The sequence below is a fragment of the Hemicordylus capensis genome, chromosome 6 (genome assembly GCF_027244095.1).
Source record: "Hemicordylus capensis ecotype Gifberg chromosome 6, rHemCap1.1.pri, whole genome shotgun sequence".
Classification (NCBI taxonomy): Eukaryota; Metazoa; Chordata; class Lepidosauria; order Squamata; family Cordylidae; genus Hemicordylus; species Hemicordylus capensis.
In genome coordinates, this window is record NC_069662.1 from 81,120,492 (window position 1) to 81,138,852 (window position 18,361).

General features: G+C 43.0%; 1 protein-coding gene across 3 annotated transcripts in view; it reads right to left on the bottom strand.

The window, feature by feature from the left end:
- Window positions 1-18,361, bottom strand: part of CNTNAP2 (contactin associated protein 2) — a 1,803,519-nt gene that overhangs the window by 79,404 nt on the left and 1,705,754 nt on the right. For all 3 annotated transcript variants that reach the window (XM_053266196.1, XM_053266197.1, XM_053266198.1), the window contains one exon: window positions 15,688-15,787. In XM_053266196.1, coding sequence (XP_053122171.1) covers window positions 15,688-15,787 — 100 coding nt within the window. The remainder of the gene's footprint in view (window positions 1-15,687; window positions 15,788-18,361) is intronic.

The following is an 18,361-nucleotide window of genomic DNA, read 5'->3' on the forward strand; positions in this document are numbered from 1 at the left end:
ATGGGGCAAGGTGAGGCAGTCTCCTCAGGAAGTGGATTTTGAGGACCATTAAGGACAACTGACTGGGTGATAGTGATCCATGGGGCACTCTGGACCAGGAAATTCTTCTGAGCAAACTCCATTGAAATGAAGGGGAGCTGTGTTCACTTTATTTTCACTGAGCTTGTTCAGAACTTTGTGGATTGTGTCCCACCAGAGGGGGAGGTGTCATTTGAATTTTCTACTTCATGCACCAAAATGTCTTGGCTAACCCATGAATGCAATTCTTTGGAGTTTTGTGTGGTGAAATGCAGCTGTGAATTGGGTTATAAGCCAGCCCAATTTTTTAAAATGCAGCTATATACAGATACGCACAGAGGTCTAATGAAGAACAGGTTAAATAGCTTACCTATACTGCTGCACTGTTCCTTTAAAAATCAAGGTATTCTTGATGCAAACTCTATGTAAATGAACACTTTTCTCTAGTTTTGATCTTCATCCTTTAATTAGCATGCTCTGAATGTGCATTAAAATTGTGAAATGGCAAAATCTCTTCCTTTCATACCTCTCGCTCTGCTGCTGTGTTAAAATGCCCTTGAATTTATTTTCAGGAAATTAGAGGAGAATGCCTTTTAAAGGCTTGGCAGTAGGGAGGGAGAATGGAGCTTAAGCAAACATATGGCTGCCTTGAGTTTCCATTTGTAATGCATCACCGAAATTCTGAAGATCAGCCTTGATCATGAATGGCATTGACTATGGTGGTTCAAATGGAAACAGTGCACTGGAAGCATGCACATAATTTGCACTTTTGAACTACCCATGCAATTCAAGTCTCAATCTCATGTTATAAAAATGACAGGTTCTTTTGTCCTACATCCTGCAATAATCATCTTTTAAAGTACAAGTGATTTTGAAACAGGAACTATTTGATAATGAGCAAGAACTGAACAGAGAGGTGACACTTTCAGCTGAATGATATTGGTAGCAATTTAGGTAATGGATTTAAAAATACTAGAAGCCTGCTGTCAAAAACTAGCTGATTATTTCAAATCAACATGGCTCTTTAGCTCTTCATCTCCTCCCCTCTGTTATTCAGTATTTCTTGCTACTGTTTACTAATCTCACTTTCTTCAATCACTCTTTCTCTTGGCCAGCCTTCCGAGCACACTCCTGTCTGCCTCCCAGTGTGTTGCCCCAAACTGGCATATAAGCCCCTCACTGACCTAAAGTGCTTTGAGGTTCTTTTGAGTCTCCTCTCTCATTTGCACCTTCTTTTCACAGTTCCCTGTTCCCTCTGCATTTGAAGAAGTGTTTACTGAAACACTGAAGAAAAGAGTCCAGACTTAACCATATGAAAGCTTCTGGTAAAGAAGGCCATTTATTATCGTTTCTTACCTGACCAACTGGGAGGAATCCCAGAAACAAATGAACAATTCCTAGTCATTATGAAAATGGGGTGGAAGAAAGGGCTTTAATTTTTAAACACAGCAAAATGATAGTTTCTTATCCTTCTTCAGTTGCAGAGTATTAAGAACATCTTTACAGAGGGTATCCCAGGGCCTTCCAGATAAGTTGATAAGGTTGTGCCTTCAATGAGGATCCAGTCACTCCTCATGTGAAGTTCCACTTGCCAATTTCCCCTTCTTATACAAAGTTGCCTCTTTAATTAATCTTTCCCAAATTGTCTAATGTAGGGCCCTTTCTCATGATCAGAGACCTGAGTGGGAGGGCGTGCGGGGAGGAAGGCTACAGAAACTGACCTCCCCCCGCAGACAACTGGGTCCCAATTTGGTGTTGACAAGTTATATAGGGTTAAGGAAGCACTTGCTTAAATAAATCTAATTATCTATGTAAACTGCTTTGGAAACTTGTTGAAAAGCGGTATACAAAGATTTGTCGTATTTGCATTCATCGTATTAACCTTGTTTAACAGCTGGGCTTCATAGCTGGGTCTGCCGCGAAGGCACTGCCGGGAGCCATAAGGCTCTGGGTGGTTCTCACAGGCTGCCTTAGACCTGTCTTGGCTGCTTGTGAGAACAGCCTCATAGTGTGCTTCTTATTCTTTTCCTGGTTTATAACTTCCTATACACACCCTTTATCAGCAGGAATCACTGTTCCCTTTAACAGGGATTCCCAGATGTTGTTCACTACAACTCCCAGCATCCCCAGCTGTAGGGGCCTTTGGCTGGGAATTCTGGGAGTTGTAGTCAACAACATCTGAGAATCCCTGTTGGAGGAAACATTGGTAGGAATCCAAGTTCTTACCTCAGAAAGCTCTCAGAAACTTTGCCCTGGGAATAATTGTTTTCCCCTTCAACATTTCTCTGGACTTCCTTCTACTTGGTGACTTCAATCTTTCCTCACTTTTCAGGTTTTTATTTCTTGACTTCACCAGCTCATCATGTTCATCTTCAGGCAACTGCAAATGCCTCCATCTGGTAACTCCCAATTGTCACTTTCTCTCCCTCTTTTCTCAACAGCAACATCACCAGCCCAGCTGAAGCCACACCCCCAGCTGTGCTCCTAGCAACAGTTACTAGGTTAGACCTTCTCTTAATAATGGTAGCGGTTAATCTATAAATAAGCGGGGAGGGGGGGAAGCGCTATGTAAATATTTGCATTCATCGTATTAACCTTGTTTAACAGCTGGGCTTCATAGCTGGGCACCTTTCATAGCTAGAGCACCTTTCTTATGAGGCAAGGCTACAACACTTGGAGCTATTCAGTTTAGAAAAAAGATGACTGTGGGGAGACATGATAGAGGTCTATAAAATCATGCATGGAGTGGAGGAAGTGGATAGAAAGAAATTCTTCTCCCTCTTGCATAACACTAGAACCAGGGGTCATCCCATGAAGTTGATTGCCGAGGAATTTAGGACCAGCAAATGAAAGTATTTTTTCACACAACGCAGAATCAATTTGTGGAATTCTCTGCCACGAGATGTGGTGACAGCCAACAACCTCGATGGCTTTAAGAGGGGTTTGGATAACTTCATGGAGGAGAGGTCTATCAACGGCTACTAGTCGGAGGGCTAAAGACCACCTCCAGCCTCAGAGGCAGGATGCCTCTGAGTACCAGTTGCAGGCTTCCAGTGGCATCTGGTGGTCCACTGTGTGAAACAGGATGCTGGACTAGGTGGGCCTTGGGCCTGATCCAGCAGAGTTGTTCTTATGTTCTTAAGACCCTACCTCCCAGCTAAAATAGATTCTCCACATCTCGCGCAAGCAACTTTTTCAGAAACGACAACAAAATGATCACTATGTTCAATGCACAGAGGAAGAAGAATTTTAATACTCCAGAAGGCACTGGGAAAATATAAGATATTGCTCTACAAATAATTTAGGTTTCTCAACACAATCCAGTGTATTTAAGAGACTGCCTTCTTTGTCATGAACCCTGCTGCATATTAAGATAATCTGGGGAGGTTCGGTTACTGTTGCCCGGCTCATCTGGGGGCAACTTGGGGCTGGGCCTTCTCTGTGGCTGCCCCAGGGCTTTGGGGCACTGCCTGTCCAAATCAGAGCTTCTCCATCTCTGATTGCTTTTAAAAAGACCTTTAAGGCACAGCTGTTTTCTCAGGCTTTTAGTTAAAATTAATTGTAACTGTCATTTTTTTAATCCTGTGAAATTATTTTAATTGTTTCATTCTGTTAATTGTTTTTATTCTGTGAAAGTATTTTAATTGTTTGTTTTTATTTTTATATTGTAATTTGGATTGTGTACACTGACTAGAGACATATATATCAGGCAGTATATAAATAGGATAGATAAACAAACAATGGAGCCTTCACTCCCCCACTCCCCAATCCATTTTGTTGGTGCATTGTTGAATCAGATTTTTATACACCTTCAAACTCAGATGGGTTTCATGTAGAGCAGATTTGAAAATAAGTACATTTAATTTTTTCCAACTGCACTCAAACATCTGGATGCCAAGCACATTTACTAGGCAGCATGTTCAGCTGATCTCAAAGGAACTTACTTTCAAACCAGAAAGTAATTCAGATATGAATGTATTGTTTAGACACAATAGCACAAGATAGCTGAATAAAAAGAAAAACTGTAATCATAATCTACAAGCAAGGAATCAGGTCTTGCCAACAACACAGTCACTCATATCTTGCTAAGCAGGCCAAGAGACACTCTATCTATCTATCTATCTATCTATCTATCTATCTATCTATCTATCTATCTATCATTTTTATACCTCCCCAAATTTATGTCTCTGGGCGGTTTACAACAAAGTAAAAACAGAAAAAGTAAAACATGAGTTAAAACAAAAAACAAAAAGTTAAAACGTTACAACAATTTTAAAACAATATTTTAAAACAGTATTAAAACTATTAAAACAAAATTCAATTCAATTAAAAGCCTTTAAAAGTGAGGCTCTCTTTTATTTATTAGGGGGAAAGCAACAACTGTGCCTGTTTAACCCCAGCACACTTTCTGCCAGTGGCTGTTGCCAGTATCTACTTAGTGTTTCCTTTAAGACTATGAGCCCTTTTGAGATAGGGAACCATCTTATTCTTTTTTGCTATGTAAACTGTATGGTGACTTTTGTTTGATTAACAGCAATATAATGGATCCTCAACATAATAGTGATGATAGATAGACAGACAGATAGACAGCCAGCCAAATAAATAAATAAATAACCATCAGAAAACAACTTTAATTCATAAAAAAGTGTCTTTTGGCTATTAGAATTTTGGGAAATAATGGTCAATGTGATGTATAATGCAATGTCAGCATTGCTCATCAGCTGTCAGCGCTGTGCTTGTGGCACTGCCAGTTATCGAGCGGTGTGATTTTACAGGATTGATGGCAGTGATGCTGTTGGGACTGGACCTTAGGGTCCAAGTCTGAAACCCCTCCTTGCTGGGGGCCCCATCGCAGCCAGTGGCTGCCAGCGCCAGGAATCTCCTGCTCACTGGTCCAAGCACAGTACGGGTTGTAGTTCGGAGACAGTGTTCCTCCTTGCCACCCCCGCCCCTGTGCTTCGGCTCTCTCCCATTCTGCTGCCTGCACAGGTACCACCACATCAAAGAGATAACAGCGGCTGCACATGCCTCCTGGACCTTGCCACACCACCACATTCCTCCTGTGTGCTCCCGGGTCCAGCTGGCCAGTGCTCTCCCGTGCAGCAATGTGAGTCACTCGGAGAGGTAGTCAGCTCTGCAGTCTGCCCCCAAAGCCAGTGCACCTCCTGGGCCTCATAGCCACACCCCCTCCTGTTTGTGCTTCCAGGCTACTCTTCCCCACACACAGCATCACAGCATGAGTCGCTCAGTCAGCGGGAGAGAGGGCCGAGGAAAGACAGGTGGTGGCCAATGGCGGATTACCGCATGGGCAAATCTTGGGGAGCGGCATCTGGAGGGAAACTTAATTCTTCCCCTCCCAACCTTCAAAAATGCCACTGTGTAGCGGCGGAGGCTCTGCCCGCCTCCTAAACCATCACAGGAGGTGAGGTTGGGCACTGGAGGAAGACGGCGAAAGAGGTCCTTCCTGAAGCCCGGCTTACTCGCAAATGACACAGAGCACCGGCATGCACAGAGGCCCCAAATCGCCTACTCTGCATCATTTGCGAGTAAGCTGGGCTTGAGAGAGGACCTCTTTCGCCACCATCCTCCAGTGCCTGACTTCACCTCCTGTGATGGTTTAGGAGGTGGGCAGAGCCTCCGCAGCTGCACAGAGGCATGTTTCAAGGTAAAAAACAGAGTTAAGTTTCCCTCCTGCCCAAGCCCCCTTACTCTTATCCCTGGAGTGGCAAATCTTTGGCTGCCTATGGGTGGCCAAAAGATTAATCTGCCCCTGGTGGTGGCTGTGCTTCACACTCTGCCTTGGGGCTCTGGATCTCCACTGCCTCTTAGGCTTCACTCTCTCTGAGTTCCACACCACACCACACCATTTCTATTGCCAATTGGATGGGTGGCTGACTAGAGGTGAACACTGTCTGCTGTAAGCTATTCCCTTAGGTGATAGGGTCATAGCTCAGTGGAAGGGCATCTGCATGCTTGGAAGTCTTATGGAAAGGAAGTAATTATCAGGGTACTAAGGGTTGCTAAGCAGGATCTACCTTGGTTTGAATGTGAATGGGTGCCTATGCATGAGCACTGTCTGATGTAAGATATTCCCCTGAGGGGATGCAGCCTGAGTAGGCTCCATCCCCTGGGTACTGCGCACAATGCTAAGGACTGCTAAGCAGGGCCTGCCTTGGTTTGCATTTGGATGGGTGACTACATGTGAGCTCTTTCTTTTGCAAGATATTCCCCTTAAAAGGTGGGACCATAGTTCATTAGTAGAGCATCTGCTTTACAAGCACAAGATCCAAGGTCCTGTCCCTGGTAGCATTCCCAGGTAGAGGGAATGGGCTGAGATGCTGTCCTGCAAGGCCTCCTCCCCTTCTCGCCAGTGGCAACACCACTGCCAGCTGTATGCCTGGGGTGACCTCATGGCTATCATGCAGGAATTCTGCTAGCTTGTCATAAGCCACCAAGGTTCTGGGCTCCAGCCCAGAGAGCTTGTTGTGGGTTTTGAGACCTCTTTTAATTTCCTCTTGAGGAAGTGTAGCCAGTCACAGCATTGGGTGGCAGTGTGATCATGCCCCCTGAATGCCATCTCCTTGGAGATCCAGTTGAAGACTTAATGCTTGTGAAACTTGTCATTGAGTGGGGTCTGGACATGGTCAGCAGTGAGAAGGTTGACCAGATCCACCACCTCCTTATCTGTCCATGGCTTGGCCCTAGCCCTCTTGGGGTTGGGAATGGGGGAGCCTCCCCTCTTCATGTTGCTCTGTGGGCCTGCTGTTCCACTTCCTGCCTTGTGCTGCTTGCCATGGTGTGAGATACAGTGCAGGAGAGGTGCTTTCCTTGGGGAGGTGTCCTGGAAGTTCAGGCTGGAGGTGGATGGTGGTGCATGGTGTGCTGGGCTCTATGTTGAGCTCATTGGCTGTACTGTGTGCCACTGTGCAGCAGCAGCAGCAGCTGTCATTCTGGCAGGGCCTGGTTTCCCCACAGCCAAGAGCAGGTGTGCACATTCCATAGGGCAGGGATGGGTGAGAAGCTGTCAACTCCCACTTGTTTCCCAGGCTGCTTCTGTGCACGTGGGTGGGGGGGTGCCTGCACATTGGCAGCAGCTCTCAGGGCAGTAGTGGGGGGTACCTAGAGGAGAGGGGCATGAATGGGGCCTGCCCATGCCATTGCCCGTAGCTGCTTAGGAACACCATCTCTCCTGCCCTGTCCCTGTTGCTGTCCTGCCGGGGATGCCTATGCTTTGGGATGGGAACCAGCAGAGTGGATTGGGAAGGTGTGCGAGGCTTCTGGACTGTGCCCCCTGGGTGCAACAGGGGAAGTGATGAACTACTGCTGCTGCCGCCGCCACCAATGCCAAATGTCCATGTATTCACATGGGGACTCGGTCTAAACCATTGGGGGGGGGCAGGGCAGCCGGATGCCCCCATGCTTTTTGAATGACCCCCCAGATCCATTTGATGATGAGTGCATTGGGGTTTTCTATTTTGCAAGGACATGCATCTAGTGGGGGGCACACCAGCGGGAGCTCTGCCAAGCTGTGATGGAGCGTGGCTGGGCTAGTGCCCGGCTTAGTACTATAGGAGTTGGGGACTCCCTCATCCAATGGGGTATGTGCAGATGGACCACTGTTTCCTCAGCCTCTCCCCCCTTTGCAGCTGCCCATGGAACGGTGGGGGCAGTGCTGAGATGGAGGGGGCGACCTTTCCCTCATGCTCACTTGCTGTGATGGAACGTGTGCCTGCTACTTTAAGGAGCTGTGGTGTATCTGCTCTGGCCAGCATGGATGGACCAAGAGTGATGTCATGGGTTGCCAGGCAGCTTTTTAGTGGATGGGGCCCAGCTCTGACCATGGCGTGCGCTTTGCAAGCCAGCACAGCAGCTCCCAGAGGTTCTCTTGCCAAGGAACTCTGTGGTAGCTGTGCAAGGTGCCCAAAGCTCGACAAGGTAAAATGGTGCTCGACAAGGTGCTCGACAAGGTAAATGGTGCTCGACAAGGTAAAATGGCTGTGTGCATGCAGACGACCTGGGTTCAGGGTAGGAGAGGGATTTTCTCCTCCTACCTAGCCTAAGAACAGGATAGATAATTGAGGTTACCCAACTTTGAGTAGCTGGGGTCGGAGAGCATCTGACATACTGTCACATTTTAAGTTAGGGCCACACTAGATAAGACATTGGAGATCTGTGATCACATCTCCCGTCTCTTTAATATTTTTAAAGCAGCCACCAGAGGGAGAATTTTGGGGAAATGGCAGAGGAGCCATTTTTGGAAAATGGCAGGGGACAAATCTGTCCTCTCTTCCATGGATGCTATTTTTTTTTTAAAGGTATAGAGATCCAATCACATGTCTTCAGTATATCATTGAGTACACACTATTAGTAGGGAAAGGACATTATACTTCCGCACTTTAGGTTTTTTTTGCCTTGTCTATATCAAATTTGTAATGTTTTCTGTATTGTTATATGTGTGTGTAGTGTGTACACACACACACTTTTATATTGTATCCTCATTGTTTATTTATATTTATTGTTGTTGTTGTTTGTTTATCTTCATTTATTTATAAAGGAATATATATCCTGCCTTTCCACAGGATGGGGATACATACACACCTCCATCTTTTGGATAGGCAGGATGTACATTCCTTTATAAACAAACAAAGTTTTCTCAAATATCTCTGAATGCCAAAGAACATTTGTCAATTGCCTTTCCAAAAGACAGTCTATTGAGACAGATATCCCTGCATTCACATCCTATTTCACGCACAATATACAGCATCTTTGAAATGCATCTCAAATATTTACAGTCCTATGCAATAAACAAATTGAGTAGTTTTCTATTCTTTCTGTATGTGGCTGGGTAAGGTGACTCATGCAAACCTATTCAGAATCAGACTGGATGAAATGAACAGGAATATAAAATTCAGAACCTTAAGAATCCGCTTTTCACAGTCTGGGGAGAAAGGAAATAGGAAACAGTAGGTAGCAAGAAACTGTGGGTGTTTTTCATGCCAGCTGAATGTTAGAATGAAATGTCTCCAAAACCCACACAAGCTTGAACAATGATGAGCAACCAATGATGCCCACTGAGTGCAGAATGGGAACGACACTTGTGTGGGGGCAGCTGGCAAGTGTGAATCACTTCTGAATGTTGAAGCTGCCTTTGAATATCTGGAGGCTTTTAACAGAACTAGTGTGAATACCAGACGAAGTAGAATATTTCTTGCCTCTGGGCCAAGGGTCTAAAAATGGGTTGATTGGTACACTTTGAGTGATAGGGCCATGTTTTTTGGATTGCTTATGATCCTAGTAGAATTATTAGCCATGATTATTTATTTATTTAACTAACATATTTGTATACTGCCCAAAACTCATGTGTCTGGGCAGGGGCATATCTAGGATAGGGCAGGCAGGGCATGTGCCCTGGGCGCCACTTGAAGGGGGGTGCTATTTTTTAAAATTAATTTTTAAAAAAATGGCTGCTGAAAACAAAATGGCCACCATGCATGCTCAAATGGCCTCTGTGAGGCCCTAGGCCATGCCAGGCCTTGCAGAGGCCATTTGAGCATGCATGGTGGCCATTTTGTTTTCAGCGGCTATTTAAATTTTTTTTAAAGAAAATGGCCACCACACATGCTCAAATGGTCCCTGCAAGGCCCTAGAGGCCAGTGGGGGGAGGGGGACCTGTTGCAGACCCCCCATGACCTTTAGGAAGCCCCCTGAAGGGGCTACAGGTTAATTTTTTTTAAAAAAATAATAATATAAGTCACTGTACACATATTTAGTTTGGCACTATGTACAGAGAATCAGGGCTTGTGAATACTGAGCTGAAGCTTATGAGCTAGGATTGTATTCATTTGCTCTTACTCTACTTCTTGTGATAAGTGAGCTAAATGTGATGTCTTAATAATATGACTATTAATGGTGAGTTTGTCTTTGAATCAGTGTGAAATCCTTAGTATTAAGGCCCACTGGGAGTTTCTTGCTCTCTTTCTCTCATTTCAACTGTCTTTCTGAAATACTAGAATATATTCCAAGCAGTGACACAGTTTACTCTGCATATCCTTTAATGATTTTCAGAGTATCTGGGAAAACTCAAATTCTCCATTTATTTTAAAAAAACTTACGTAATAGTGATGCTACAATGCATAGTAGAGAATTAGACAGGCACTTCTGCTTAGTTTTCCAAGTACACATCCACATAGTATTTGGGTATTTCATGAGCCCCAGGATATTGAAATTTGTAGTTTTCCAGCATTTTTTGGTCTGGCTATGTCCACTGTTAAATAGTTTTTGAGATATTAAAAGATTACCGAGCTTGACTTGTATTTTTCAGCTGATATTATGGTAAAGTTATCTGAAAGAGGGGTGTCAGGTGTTTGGATGGGGAGCAATTTCAGTGCTTGCCATAGGCGCCATTTTCCCTAGATACGCCTCTGTGTCTGGGCGGTTTACAACAAAACAATAAAAACAAGTAAAAAGGTCAAAACAGAACAGTTTTAAATTTAAAACAATGTTTAAACTATTTTAAAAACCACCAAACTATGCTCAGAGATCGCATAACTAGTTAATGAGTAGCTTTCACTCCCAAAATCCAGCTTATTGGAAAAAAATACTTTATTGGATAAAAAATAGCTTAGAATGCATAATAAGTAACAGTGACCATATGGTGGCCAAGCAACTTTACTAATCCAACATTAGTCTGAAGTAATTATCTGAAGTATCAGACTGACAGCTAAAAATGAGAAAGAAAGCCTTCACATGGCAATATTTATTTTATTAGTATTATGAAAGCATCAATCTACAGAAATTCTCAAAAAATCACAAGATTTCTGTATTTTTGTAGCTAATCATAAAAGTCATGATCATTATCTGCCTGTTTCAAAGTCATCTTCATCTTTGTCAGCTTGGTTGCCATATTGCTCTAAATGTCATATTGCTGTGTGTGTCAAACCATTCTTCATACAAATACATGTGAACCCAGCATAAGACTGTTTAAACCTGCACGGCAACATTTCAAGAACTGAATCAGGAGCTGGTTTCCCAGACATCCACTGAATAGTAAGTACCTCTTACGGTTCTTCTGTCTATAGCTATTTGGACTGGGAATTTCAGGAAACTGGATCAGGCAGACTTTCAACAAAACAAAACAAAACAAAAAACCCTTGGTAATTAACGAAGTGAATGTGCTGTTGTGGGGAATCATGATAAGATGGCAGTTGACAAGATGCTGCTGTATCAGGGTAGGCAACTGTAGCTCTCCAGCTGTTGTTGAACTGTTGTGACTGAGGATGATAGGAGTTGTAGTTCAACAACAGCTGGAGAGCCAAAGTTGCCAACCCCTGTACTATGCAGTCTATGTAGCCGCAAGTCATTTATGTCTGCTGTGTTCTTAGAGCAATACAAACAACATGTGAAATGTTCAAGCTGTTGAAAGAGTTCTGATGGTACATCTACTGTGTCTCTGGCCTTCTGGCCCATAGACTATTCCTTTTGGTGTTCCAGCACAGTCATGTGAGCAGGGTTGAATGTGGAAAGTGAATACATGATCACCTCACTAAGCTTTTGTATCCTTACTAGTTAAAAGGAATGGGTGGTTAGGTGATGCTCTTAGAGTCAGCTGAATTCTGCCTGCCAGGGTTAGACTGGAAGCCAAGGTTTTGTGTGGGAGCAACGTGCTACCACACAGAGGGGGGAAATGATATTTAAAAATCTTTCATGTTTTTAACATTAAACAAAGAAAGAAACCAGAGTCTTTGTTTTTGTTTACAAAGAAAACCAGAGTCTTTGTTTCTGGAGTGGACTAGCAAGAAGCAGCCTCAGGGATCTGCAAGAGTGTGCTGTTAAAGAGACCAATGTTGCATGTAAGAGTAGATCTGCCTACCTACGTGCCAGTCTGTTTCATCCACCTGCTCAACTTATATATTTGTACTGTAAATAAATAGGAAATGTAAAGCAGGACCCTACTTCATCATAAAAGTGGAATATAAGTAATTGGCTTTGATGTTCAGAAGATCTAGATTAGAAGCTTGTAGGCACAGCTGCCTGGTACATGGTTGTTGGATGCATGGTGACGAAGGGCTGCATCTTAACTGTAAACCGCCCTGAGCCATTTTGGAAGGGCGGTATATAAATCAATCAATCAATCAATCAATCAATCAAATAAATAAATAAATAAATAAAGTCTTTTCAACTCATGGTTACTGTAGCAATAACTTCATAGCAGTAAGGAAGTAGTCATTATAATTCACCACCACCCCCATTCACCACTACTATTTATAAATATGCCTATATGCATTATGCACTGTACAAGAATTCAGCAAAGATACATTGAATAACCAAGTCACTATAATGTGGTAGCATGTGTCTACTTTCTCAGGAATGATAGTCCTAAGGAATCCAGGCAAGCTATTAAACTAGCAAAACAGTAGCTATCTCCACTCATTCAGGAGGAGCAGGTAATACAAAGCAAATGCAAAGGGTGTGGGTAATACCAGGGTTTGTTTACATAACTGATAGTCAGCTGTGGGTTATACTCGTGTGCAGGTGATATTAGCAATAGCAATAGCAATAGCACTTACATTTATATACCGCTTTATAGCCGAAGCTCTCTAAGCGGTTTACAATGATTTTAGCATATTGCCCCCAACATTCTGGGTACTCATTTTACCGACCTCGGAAGGATGGAAGGCTGAGTCAACCTTGAGCCCCTGGTCAGGATCGAACTTGTAACCTTCTGGTTACAGGGCGGCAGTTTTACCACTGTGCCACCAGGGGCTCTTCATGAATATATTAGCATTTCCATTTATGGAAAAAATGATGAATGAAATCCACAATGTTTAGTTATTCATTGATTGCAATATGTTTAAAGCATGTTAACTTCAGAGCATGGAATACCCCACAATTCCAATTATTTCAGTGTAAGTCATGTGATCAAAACTTTACCCATTTCTGTGCAATTTTAGAGTAGGCATCAAATAAAAACATATTTGTTTGGCCTGGCCTTCCAAGGCTTGTAAAGTGTTGTTTTTTAAAGGTATTGTAATTCGTTTTAAATGGTTTTAATTGTTTTTGAATTGTTTTTATATTGTTTTTAGCACTATGTTTTCAATTGTGTGTTTTTATGTCTTTTAAAAGTTGTTGTGCACCGCCCAGAGCCTCTGGATGGGGCGGTTTATAAATGTAATAAATAAATAAATAAATAAATTAGACAGGTGCAAGCACAAAAATCACAAATGAAAGCAGGAGGATAAAAGCTGAATTCTGCCTGCCAGGGTTAGCCTGGAAGCCAAGGTTTTGTGTGGGAGCAACGTGCTACCACACAGAGGGGGGAAATGATATTTAAAAATCTTTCACGTTTTTAACATTAAACAAAGAAAGAAACCAGAGTCTTTGTTTTTGTTTACAAAGAAAACCAGAGTCTTTGTTTCTGGAGTGGACTAGCAAGAAGCAGCCTCAGGGATCTGCAAGAGTGTGCTGTTAAAGAGACCAATGTTGCATGTAAGAGTAGATCTGCCTACCTACGTGCCAGTCTGTTTCATCCACCTGCTCAACTTATATATCAACTCCCTGCACCCCTTTCTTTCCCCTCAGTTTGACAACTGTTTATACAAAAGATAATTGCTTTCCTGGTAAGGTGCATGCTTTCTCCTTGTCACATCAAAACCAGAACCATATCAAGCAACAGTTCTAGCCCTGCTATTGAGACATGCATAAACAATCCTCACAATCCAATCTATTGTGACCACAGACATTTATCTCCCAGGTCATGCTCTCAGCTGCATGTACTCTATATTTAAAAAAACAGTATCCGTATTCTGTGCCAAGGTAACTGAAGGAAAATTGTATCTGTATGATGTCATTCCCTGATACTACTAGTAAGTATCACATGGCAAGAAGGGTCCCATACATGGTCTATAGGCAGGACTGGTCCCATGACAAATAGTGCCCTGGCCAAGTAGGGACTTTGATGCCCCCCACCATGGTGTGTTTTTTTAAAATCAGTGTTGCCCAGTTATATGGCTGGCGTAGGGCTGCAAAACCTAGTAGTGTAACAGGCCCTAAGGCTTTCCCAGCAATGCCCATGTGAAAAGGGCTTAGAGCTACCTCTCAGTAATCTGCTGCTGCTTTGCTGCCACTGCTCTCCTGCTCAAGTTCTGGGATCCTATTGACGTTGTGCTGCTGGCCTTCTGCAGTTTCTTCTGCGTTCTTTTTCTCTCTCTCTCCAGGGGCATTTTCAGACATTAGGCTTTGCTGCAAGTTTACTGTGATGCTTTACTGAGAGTTCCACTCTGTTGCCAGATTTGACTTATTTTAAGCCAAATTTTGGGTTACAGCCCATTTGACCCACGAGTATACCCCTTAGGTTCTGGCATCACCGCCCAAACCGATGCAAATAGTGGCTTTTTTTTTTTTAGATATAAATCGGGCTATACTTTAACGCACACTGAAAAACCCGGATTGTGTGTGAAGTGCTCCCCGATAGCTTGCAGGGAATTCTGGGTGAATCTGGCTGATATGTGAATGCACACCTCCGTTCCAGAGGAGATGTGAATGAAAAGCCGGGTGTAAAAAACCTCCTGGTCTTTCCATCCATCCATTTTCCAACCTAGCCTTCCTCTTTCTTCCATAAGAGAGAAATTAGGCAGAGAAAGTTTTTTTCTGGTTCTGCTTTTTTCTCCCTAGTTCACTGCCGACAGTATACTCAACAGTGAGCCACCAAGCTCAGCCCAATTCCTCCTTCAGACAGGCCCCCTGGACAACTGCCCAGCTCACCCACCACTGAAGGCAAACAAAGGCTCTTTAGCTCCAGTCTCTGGCCCACAGTGATGACTTCATTGTTATGCACTAGGAACGGGACACTTCTAAGTGGCCCAATCAGGCTCTACTTTGTACTGGACCTGGAGCTTGGATGATCTGAGATCCAGTTAGAAATGGATCTGCAAAGGTAGCCTCTCCACATCCAGTGTCCAGACCAGGACCAGCTCCAGATTTTAGGAGGTCTTTAGCAAACTGCTCTCCATGGGCCTCCTCCTACCTGCGTGGACTGAGACAGTCACTCTGCCACATCACATGAAGAATGTGCACACAGAGTGGTCACAGTAATCAGCACTGGGTTCTTTTGAGGGCCTTGGGCCCTTGGCAGTTGCTCCACAATGCTGACTCCTGATACCATTCAGACCGTGGATACACATCTGCTGTTGCAGTTACTTCCCTGTGTTCACTTTACAGTAACGATTGTGCCCTGAATGGCATAATCTGTATTTGGATAGCAGAATCTTGAATAAGCATTAGCTGCTTAAAGAACAACTCACAGTTAAAACTATACAATCCTATGCACCTGGAGTTCTTCAGTTCTGTTAAAAACACATTTAAATAATTAGTGATGTCCACTGCTTAAAGTGTTTAATAATATGCTTTTTGTCCAGTTAATTGATTAATTTAAGTAAATGTTTATTTAAAATCCTTTTAAAGATACTGCATGAATCACAAGATACCTCATGCTTAACAAACACACCTACCACTCATAGTGAGACAGAAAGGCCATCACTGATATTTCCTTTTTAATTTGCTATTTCAATAACACATCAGCACTGAAATAGCCTAAAAGAGTGCTCTCATTTCCCAGCCCTGGTGCTTAAAAGTTACCATCGTTGATTAAAACTTTCTAAGACGGATTCTCACCTATTACTTTTCCTAGGAAGAGTGACTTTAGCGAGCTGAATGTTGGTGAACTGCCTGAAGTTCCTGGCAGGCTGTAGGTTGCTGGGGGGTAGTGGTCCAGCTGGAGAAACACAAACAAAAAGAAGTCAGGCTTTTAGAAGAGTGCACACATACAACACTACTTGGCCAAGTCTCCCCTGAGGAGATCACATTCCCTCTGTTTCTGGTTACTTTTGTTCCATCCCTGACAAACAGCAAATACCAGCTAGTTCCCTTGAGAACCAAGGTCAAGCCACTGTTTTTGAAAAGAAGACAGCCGCAAAACATTGTGGCACTATTAGTCTCACCCTCATATACAATTCTCTGATTTTAAAGTAAACATGAGCATTCACCGTGTGACTAATTGAATTGATTAATTTAGAACTGGAGGTCATTTATCCGAGTTAGATTTAATTGTAATGTCCCATAATATTTATGCTAAAGTTTTACTGACTTCAAAATAAATCTAAATGGTGACATGTCCCATTTTGCTATCACTGAAAAATGGGATTTTGAGGTTCACATTTTGGATTTCTGCACAAATCTTGGGTTATGGAAAGAGAAGAGCTGAAGTACCCCAATTCTAGCTTTTACGTGTGTGTGTGTGCGCACGCGCGCGCATGCGTGCGCACACACACACACACTCTTAAAACGTGTCCTGTGCTGATTTGATCATGTCCAAATCTGAAATGTTTCAGTGTTTGAAACCCTTTGCTGAGTTCACACATGACAAAACCAGTTGGCAAGGTCAGTAATCGACTTCTCCATTATCATCCGAACTGACCCATAGGAGGCGACAGAATCGTAACTTGAGGCATCAAACCAAAGTGTGTAACCAAGATTTGAAGTTGGCTTGCCAAACCTAGTGCTGTTCACCCTGAGGTGCGTTCTATGTCTGAACTCAAGCTCTTCATTCTGGGCGAGCCAGCCTCCTCTGCTATCAGGACCAATGGCCGTGAAACAGATGATGTAGGAAAGGCTTGCCAGTCACACACAGACTGGGATAGCACCCAGGACCTCACTGGGAGGCAGGGACAAGGGGTGTACCTCTGACTCAACTCAACTAACAAATTGAATCTGCAGGACCAACTTCAAGTTCCCTCCATTTCTTGGGTTGGGCGAATCTCAGATTTCCTTCTATCTGTGAACACACCCATTCAATTCTGACAGGATTTTTTGAACATTAATCTCTTCCGAATGTTCTCTCAAGTATGATGTTGGGCTGTGCATGAATCGTGAGTCATGCACAGATTCAAAGCTCAGTTGGGGAACCTTTAAAAGTGAGGAGAGCAGGTAATGAGAGTACCGCACATTCCTAGTATGATGCTTAAAAATAGAGAACTATCTTAATAGCCCCCTAACCCTGCAATCCTATGCATAGTTGCCTGGGAATAAGTTCCACAACACACAGTAAGACTTACTGCTGAGTAAACATGCACAGAATTACACTGCATATTTTAGAACAGGTAACAGCATTGGAACATAGAAGTATCTTACTTTAGATTAGCAGATGTGGAGATGAGAGAAAATGTAATATATTTCAAAACCAAACTGTATTTTGGCATGCTTTGGTGAGTGGCTATGCTCAACTGGAAAGGATCTCGCAATTAATTATCAATTTCCTAAGTAACCTTTTATTCTAGAGAACAGAAAATTAGCTACGTTTCTATGGTACCTCCAGAAACTTATATTCACATTCCTAGTGGTTGATCTAGGAAAGTATTATACCATCTTTCTTGATCTGAATTACAACATTAAGGATATTTCTGGGTTTGTGATATACACATGATAGCTGCCCCAGTCAAAACAGAGAAACCAAAGGGATGCAAATAGGAAAGTGTCACATAAGCTTCTTCAGATGTAGAATTATAAAACAGACTCGATAAGCATTTGTTCAAAGAGAAAGAGAAAATGTCTGTGTCAAAGGGACAGCTGAGAACTGAATCCATATTTTTCTTGAGAGGACTCAAATGCTAATTCCTTCCTTATGGGGTTTACAGTTGGCAGCCATTGAAGCTCATGCAAAGCAAGTTGTTCTAAGCAGAATTAACAGAGCCACCTCTCCACTTCTTTTAACATGGTGACTCTTATCTAGAACCCCCTTCCATGTGCAATGCATCCAACTGTTGACCCAAGAGTTACAAACGAGTGTCACCTATAGTTTGAGTGACTGCCAAATTCAAACAAAATAGTGAATTGGCAAACAAAACAAAACAAAACACCCCCATTGTGGTCCCCTATGACCCTCTTCCACGTGCTGTTAATTTGATCTATACTGAACTGTAAATGTATATTTCATGGGGGACATGCACAGACATGGTGATCTCATAATAAGCATTCTTCCCTTTGGAAAGTAGGTGGGGGGGGGGAGAAAAGAAAAGGATTGTGTTTCATTTTTCTGTAGAAAACAAAGGCCATTCAGTTTAGATAATAGAGTGTTGTGGGAAGGCACTGGGAGAATTATGTGCAAAGGAAAACCAGTTGCAACTCTTCCCCAATAAATACTATGGAAATAAACAATTTTGAAATATATGATACCAGGGTCAAGCTATACATTAAGCTTGTGACTGGGGCTGATGTGCTTGTTTTTATAACTTAAATAGGAGCTGTGAAGGGGTTCAATTAGGATCAGGACCATGGCATGTGGGGATGGAGC